This window comes from Myotis davidii, unplaced genomic scaffold (genome assembly GCF_000327345.1).
Source record: "Myotis davidii unplaced genomic scaffold, ASM32734v1 scaffold458, whole genome shotgun sequence".
Lineage (NCBI taxonomy): Eukaryota > Metazoa > Chordata > Mammalia > Chiroptera > Vespertilionidae > Myotis > Myotis davidii.
The window spans coordinates 1,794,670-1,802,403 of NW_006289819.1; the positions used below are offsets into that span (position 1 = coordinate 1,794,670).

Sequence of the window (7,734 nt, forward strand, 5' to 3'; positions counted from 1 at the left end):
CATAACTGTAATTTTGCTACTGTTATGAATCATAATGTAAATATCTGATATGCAGGATGTATTTTCATTGTTACAAATTGAACATAATTAAAGCATAGTGATTAATCAGAAAAACAATATGTAATTATATATGTGTTTTCCGATGGTCTTAGGCGACCCCTGTGAAAGGGTCGTTCGACCCCCAAAGGGATCGCGACCCACAGGTTGAGAACCGCTGGCTTAACAGAGACCCATACCTTGTGACCTTCAGTGAAGGCTGTGCCATTTTTTCTGGCGGCCTCAGCGGGTTAATGACTAGGAGGGGAAGGATCACTAAGGCTTACAGGGCAGGCTGTGAAGAAACTGAAGAGTGTTGGGGTACATAGTCAACAGAAATCAGGACCCCTGGTTTCACCCAGATGAGCTGTTCCAGTGCCTTGGCCTTCCTGCTTCTGTGTGTGTGTGCACCAACCCCACCTTCTGGAATGCCCTCTGCCCCCCATCTCCCCACAGGCTTTGTCCCAATGCAAATCCCAAGGGCTGATGCAAATGCCTGCCTCCCCTCCCCTTCACAAGCCTTCCCTGACGTCTAGGACATCATTCTCTGAGTTCTGCGGCCCGGGGAACCCTGCTTGGGTCACCCAGTCCCCCTCCACCCTTCTCCCCAAGAAGGACCCAAGAAGGCTGCCTCCTCTTTCCTCCTCCCCTCGACCTCCTTCTGCGCCTCACCTCCTCACCCCTGCCTGAACCATGCTCGGCTTGACCCTGGTTCCCCTCTCTTCGGTTTGTGTCTACCGTTTATGGAGTTATGTTTGCAAGTTGCCTGAACTTTACACACATCATACACACGCATTTGCATGCAGCACTGCCCCTGGCCTGGGAGGCAGGTGCTATCACTCTCCGGTTTTACAGAGGAGGAGACTAAGGCACAGAGAGGAAAAGCTACTTTCCTAACATCGCACAGCGCGTGGAAGACCTGGGACTGGAGCCCTGTGGCTCTTGCTTTTCCCTGCTCTGTTACATGCTCATGCAACCGTCCATGGGATGGGCCTCACACCCTCTGGGGAGCAGAGAGACTTCCCCAGGCACAGAAGCCATTACACCTCAGGGTGGCCAGAGCTGTGCAAGGGGTGTGGGTGACCAAGGTGCCTAGGGAGCCCCAAGGACAAGAGTGGGAGCATGAAGACCCCTCCTGGGAGGGGGGGTAAAGGCTCCTGAGTGAGAGGCCCTGGGAGTGGAACGGTGGGGCCTTCGTGGGACCTGGGCAGGGGTGTGGGGAGAGGAGCCATGCAGAGGTGAGAGGGGCCGAGGAAATGCTGAGAGCTGTGACTTGGGGTGTGGGCAGGGGAGTGGGGGTGGGGCAGGAAGCAACACTGAAGTGGTCAGAGGGGGCCAGATCCTGAGGCACCTTGAATACTCAGAGCTCGGGGCCAGTGCCATAGCCCCCTGTACCCTGTGCGCACATGTGGCTCAGTGACTTCGGTGGTCTGGAGAGTCAGGTCCCTCGGTTCAGGGAGAGTGGGGCCCTTGCACTTAGCACTCAAGGCCCTCAACTTGCGAGGGCAGGTAGGCATCCATGAAGCTGGGTGATGCGTAGACTGAGAGATGAGGAATGAATGAAATCAACGCCAGGAGTACTCCGGAATCTGGTTTATTAGAGGCAGGTTGGAGAAGCAGCCAGCAGCTGGCAGCTCTGATGGGGTCAGGGGCTGGGCCTCCCCAGGCTGCTCTCTCCTTGGTCCTCCATTGGGGGCAGGGTCGATAAAGATGCCAGGAGTGGGAGCATTCTGCGGGGGAGGGACAGCGAGCTCCTGCTGTCCTAGCATCCAGCACAGGCAGCGTAGGCACAGAGCTCACAGGTGCTCGGGTCCTCAGCGATGACCCCTGGACAGGAGAGATGGGGCCCATGAGCACCAGCTTCTCTTCCCCAAAGCCCCCACCCTCCTTTGAGCCAGAGCTAAGACATCTGCTACCCAGCACCCAGGAGAAACCCAGGCCTGTCCCCTATGACCATTGGGCTTTCCGCCTCAAACCAGGACAGGTACCGCTCAAACCAGCCAATCAGAGCAGAGCTCCCTCATCTCACCAATCAGAGCAGAGCCCCGCCTCTGAATCCCACCAATCAGAGCACGCCTCTCCTTCAAATGCCACCAATCAGGGAATTCCTACGCCCCACCCATCAGACAGGAGGCTACTCACGCAGCCTCCCCAGGATCTCATTGGCATTGGGCTCCTTGCAGACAGGCTTGAGTTCTGCAGGAATCTCAGTCGAGCTACAGAGGTCGGGAGCCACTGGTCCATCAAACTGCACTCCGCTGTCAATGCGGGGCTCCCGGAGGCCCTTGAGCTTCTTCACTGACTCCAGAGGAAAGGAGAACTTTCCATCCTGAGAGAGACATGTCCAGAGCATGAGACCAAGCTGCAGCCTGCTCCTGACTGTTTCCTCCGGGACTGGCCCCTCTCCAGCCCCAGCGGCTCAGGCAGTGTTTGTGGCCCATGGGAGCCAGACCCTCCTCTCAGGGCAACAGGAGGTAGTCAGAGCTCGGGCCTTAGAGCCAGACCGTGGGCTGGAACCCTGGTTTTGTTCTGTGGCCAAGGACAGGCCCTTAGGTCCTGCCTGTTATGAGGAACGGAGAGAATGGATGTGATGTGTCAGGGACACAACAGGTGCCCGATACGTGGGAGCCACTGTGCTGGTGTTTGCGGAGAGGTACCGAGCTGGGACCGGGGCCAGGCTCCACGTGGCCAAGCCCAGGCTCTTTTCACCCCCGCCTGACTGCCACGTGGGCTGCTCCCCGGGCCCCCAGCTCCAGCCTGCAGCCTGGCTGATGTTTGAGAAGCAATAAAAGGCCTCCCGTAGCCTGGCTGTGACAGAGGTGGGCCCCTGCGGGGTGCCAGACGGCTTGCCGCTGGCTTTCATCCTCGGGGTGACCATGTGAGTCCTGAGACGCAGGCCGGTGCTCAGGCTGAGTACAGGACTGAGAAGTAAGGTCTGGAATTGAATCCGAGGCAGGATAGTAAGAAGCCAGGAGAATTCCTTGGCAAGTGGAATTGGGAACTGATATAACTGAACAAATGAGTCGAGCAATTCACAGCCAGATACAGACGGTCACCAGGGGGCCCTAGCAATGGGCAAAACTGGCACCAGACCTGGCCCCCCAGGGGGGTCTTCCCTCCTCTGGCCTATCACTGGTCATGCCTGACCTTTCCCTGACCTTTCCCCCCTAGAGATAACATCTAGGCCTCCGTTGTATTTCAGCTCTAGGCCCAGAAAAGCAGCAAAACTAGTGCTGGTGACTCCAGGACCAGCTGCAATGACTAATGACCCCCTGCCTGGCACTGACCAATCAGTGGAGACCGACACCCTAAATGGATACACCTGGAAAAGCTGATGACTATTCTATTGAGATCCTCCCCTAAGACTTTTCTAAACTCCCAGCCTTTAAAGCCCTCAAACAAAGGTCCCAGCTTTTCTCTCCCCTGGGCACCTCCCACACCGCCCGCAGAGATGTGTCTCCTAAACTCTAAGGGTTCCCTCGAGACTTGCAACCAGGGGAGCAGTGGGCAGCGGCAGCTCATCCTGGGCTCACCCCTGAACCTACCTCCAGGGTCCCCTTTCCTCTGACTCTCCAGGGAGCAGAGAGCAGCCCCCCCTTGGCTCACTTCTTTCCTATAACGTTTCTAGGGAGCCAAAGCCACCCACCTAGTCTCCTGTTGCTTCTTCTACCCTAAGCCCTTCCTTGTTTCACTGTCCCCAACTTAAATAAACATATTCTCAAAATCACCTGGTCTCGCGTTATGAAATCTTTCCCACACAAAGTCAAGAGCCCACACACTGCAGGCTGGCCTGAGGCAGACGTGCTCCCTGCCTGGTCCCCGTTCCGGTAACAAATCCAGCTCCAAAGAGGGGGTGCTCTCCCAGGGCCCAGGCCCTGTGCACTGGGGTTAGAGAGCCAGCTGGACCAGGGTAGGGACAGGACTTACCTGCACAGTGACTCCCCCTGCCAGGGCAGCCCAGGTTCCCAGGAGGCACAGTGCGGCGAGCGAGAAGGTGTTCATGGCTGCAGTGCCGAGAGAGGAGTGGCTAGTTCTGGATGTCAAAGGGAAACAGTGGGCCTTTTAAAGAAGGCAGGGTTACTGAGTAACCCAGGAACTTTTGGCAGTCTCATCTGCTCACCTGTAAATTAAGGCCTAATCAGCTAAGGCTCAAGACAGCCCTGGCAGATAAGAGATCAGTTCCCTTCCTGGGCCCTCATTTTTGACCCACAGTCAGCTGAGGTCCTGCATTCATTCACCAACCACATACACTCACTGGCAACCGCTCTGGGCCGGGCCCTATGCTGGGCCGCGTCTGTAGACCCGGCCTGGCCCTTGAGGAGGGGTCCCAGACAGTGGCAATGCTGGGTGATCGTTGGGTGGGGAATGAGGGGGCACCTCCCCCAGTCCAGGTGTAGAGCAGTTCAGGAAGGTTTCCCAAAGAAGGGCATGCCAGTGCCCAGTTCTGGAGAATGGATGAACACTGTCTTAGAGAAGGGGTGGGGGGTAAAGGCATTTCTTACAGAAGATGCTACATTTATGACAGCTGAGGTGAACTAGGCCTGGAATATTCAGGGAAATGGAGTCATTCAGCCTGGGGGGGTGGGGGGAAGGGAGTTTGGAGGGGGCTTCACATGCTGAGAGATGAGGCTGTGGAGCAAGGCAGGTACTAGGTGTGGCCACTATGACTTGGAGGGACTCAGCTCTGCCAGCCCACAGGCCTGGATCAAGCCTTACCTACTGCCCAGCTTCAATGTGTATGAACTTGGGAAAACTGTTTCCCCTCTCTGAGCCTCAGGGTCCCTTCGTGTCCTCTATGGGGACTAATAATAATACCTGCCTCATGGGGTTATTTTTGTCAAGAGCAGCTTCCACTTCTGGTCCCCATTGGCTCTCTAGTGACCTGCCCATCTGAGCCACAGCCTGTCCTCATTTGTGCTGATCCCACTGTCCTGCCTGTCCTTCAGCCTCAGATTATCTTTAAACTAGTGGCCCAGTGCATGAAATTCGTGCACATTAAAAGGGAATTAATTAAAGGAAATATTTTAATATTGCTATTTGCCCTTTCTCGATAATAGAAGTGTCTGAGATGAAATAAAATTAGTAAAATGTATATGGAAATCTTCCTCCTGTCAGAGTCTGGGGCGTGCCACGAGAACCAGAGTCAAGTCCCCGCCCACCACGTGCACCTCGAAATCACGTGAGGCCCAGACCCGGCTGGCCCCACTCCCATTGGACGAAATCCAGACCCAGCTGGCCCCAACCCCGTCTAGCCCTGCCAGGTGGGGGGTGCAGCCTCAGGTCCCCCATCAAGCCCCACTGGGTGTGGGGAGGGTGCAGCCTCAGGGCCTCTGTCAAGCCCCGCTGGGTGGGGGGTGTGGCCCCCCATCAGGCCACTGGGTGTGGGGAGGGTGCAGCCTCAGGGCCTCTGTCAAGCCCCGCTGGGTGGGGGGTGTGGCCTGAGGTCCCCCGTCAAGCCCCATAGGGGGGTGCAGCCTCAGGTCCCTGCTGATAGCTCGTTACAGGAACCCCCGCCTCCACTGTGGATGCAGCCATCTTGTGAGGGCATGACAGAGTGAGGGTCAATTTGCATATTACCTCTTTATTCTATAGGAAGAGCTCCTTCCCTCTCCTCCCAATTCCCTTTCCCCCTGATTCCCCAACCTCCTCCCCTGTCCTGCTGTTTCTACCTGGTGACCATCCCCCATGTTGCCCTCCCATTCTGCTCCACCTCCCCCAACTAGCCCAGCCTGACCTCCCCTGCCTGGCCTTTCCCGAGCATGCGTCCCTGCTGTGGAACACGCTGTTCCGTCCGCCCGGAAGACTTTTCCTTTCTTGTTCCCAGATGAACTCCTACTCAAACTATAAGGCCCAGGTCAAACAATCCCCACTGCGTCCTCAGCCAAACTACCTCTTTGTCCCCATAGGACCAAGTACATTCCCCACAGGGGCTCTTGCTGAGTGAGAGTACGTGGCTATGTGTGTCTGCCCCTGTAGACTCTGACCCCCATGAGGACTAGCATAGTGTGTGTTGTGTTCTATTGGGAGCAGGGCCCCGGGACAGGGAGGAAGGGAGGTCCTGGGAGCTCCATGGCTCTAATCTACAAACAAACCTGTCCAGAAGCCAGAAAGGGGCCCTGAGCAGGGGCTGGGGGTGCGGAAATCCCTGGGTGTGGAGAGTCAATATTGAAGGAGGAATTGGAGGGGGCATATCCTGACCAGAAGGGAGCTACAAAGGGGCAGGAAACACCTGTTCTAACTGCCTTCCTAGGTCCCTCTCAGAGCTAGACTGGCCTTCCTCCCCGTTCTGGTGTGTGTGTGTGTGTGTGCTGAGGTGTGTGTATGGACACTAAGCTAGCTGTACATGTGCATGCTGATGAATGTGTGTGTGTTTACACTGAGGTCTACACATCCAGTCCACCCAGGTGGTGGCTGGTGCCAGCTGAGAGCTGGTGGGAGTGAGCCCTGGGGGAGCCGGAGGTAGAGACCATCAGGGTTGTGGATGGAATTTAGGTTGAAGGTGAGGCTAGAGATACGCCTACAGGTAGCATTTATTTCCATTGGGACGGAGGTAAGCACCAGGCCCAGACCAGGAGTGCAGCTGAGGGTGCTGCCGGGGCTGGGGCTGGGGTGGGGTGGGGTTGAGCAGGTGAAAGCTAGGTTAGATCAGCCTGAGGTTACAGGTTAGGGAAGATGTCGGAGCAATGGGTGATAGGAGTTCAAGTTAGGATTCAAGTCCAGTTGTGGGTTAGGGTCAGGTTTGGAATGAAGCGGAGGTTGGGGTGGTGAAGTGTCAGGGTTAGATTTAGAACCAGGCGGGTGGTTAGGATTGGGTTGCCATGGGGATAATAATTAACATGGAGATTTGGGTTTAGGCTAGGTCCATGGTCGGGTTGAGGCTGAGCTGAGTGTGCAGATGAAGTGGGCAGTGTGGTTGGGTTGAGTGTATGGTGAGGGTTGGATCTGGGGCTACATGTGGGCTCGAGCAGAGTTGGGACTGGGATTTGCATGAAGGGTGGGGCTGAAGGAGCCTGCTCCTGGCTGGCTTGATTTGTCCGTCTTGCCTCTCCTAAGGCGGCAGGTTGGGGATACAAGCAGGGGCTTTGGTGCCTGAAGCCTTTTCTTCCCCAGTGCCTGGCCAGGGCTGACCTGGCGTGAGGCAGGGGTGGAGTGGGTGCCACGGAAATCCACACCGTGGGAAAGAGGAAGTGGCACCTGGGCCTCAGCCCTTTGGGGCCCGCCCTACCCAGCCCTGGCCCTGACATCCACCGGGGAAATGGGAACAACTCCCCTTCCCTTGCTCCCTAAACCCCGGCCTGGCCTGTGCCCAGGTGTTAATTCAGGCCCTCTCCCTCCTCCTCTGCACTGAAGCTGCTGGGCACTGGACTTGGGGTCCTCCAGTACCCCAGGCTTCCTGCCCCTTTCCCCTTCCCCCCTCCTGCCACCCCACCCCTGCCCACACCTGAACTGAGGCATTGGACCCCAGCACTCCCCCACCCGTCTTCATTCCCTATTGGTAGCAGGCGGGTCTGTGTCATTTGGGCTTCCCACATCCAAGGCCACCTCTTCTGGCAAACTCTTACTCCTCCATAGCCTTCTGGCTGTGCTACCCCTGCCACCTGCCTCCCAGGAGAAACCTGGATTCCAGGCCCTTCATGATCAGGCCCCTGCTCACCCTCAACCAGGACTCCAGAAAGAAGAGCAGAGACGGGGGTGGGG

At 56.7% G+C, this 7,734-nt stretch overlaps 1 protein-coding gene across 1 annotated transcript; it reads right to left on the reverse strand.

Moving 5' to 3' along the window:
• Positions 1-1,626: 1,626 nt before the first annotated feature.
• Positions 1,627-4,051, reverse strand: GUCA2A (guanylate cyclase activator 2A). The gene is made up of 3 exons (XM_006762575.1): positions 3,964-4,051; positions 2,179-2,365; positions 1,627-1,863 (listed from the first exon to the last, which is right to left on the reverse strand). Exons 1-3 carry the CDS (start codon positions 4,036-4,038, stop codon positions 1,799-1,801), a joined length of 327 nt encoding a protein of 108 aa, XP_006762638.1. The 5' UTR covers positions 4,039-4,051; the 3' UTR covers positions 1,627-1,798.
• Positions 4,052-7,734: the final 3,683 nt, after the last annotated feature.

Excerpts from the sequence above, each read along its gene's own strand:
- GUCA2A (XM_006762575.1), bottom strand. The coding sequence starts at position 4,038 with ATGAACACCTTCTCGCTCGCCGCACTGTGCCTCCTGGGAACCTGGGCT. Across the intron at positions 2,366-3,963 it reads CAGGGGGAGTCACTGTGCAG|GATGGAAAGTTCTCCTTTCC; the intron begins GTAAGTCCTGTC and ends TGTCTCTCTCAG. Across the intron at positions 1,864-2,178 it reads TGAGATCCTGGGGAGGCTGC|GGGTCATCGCTGAGGACCCG; the intron begins GTGAGTAGCCTC and ends TCTCCTGTCCAG.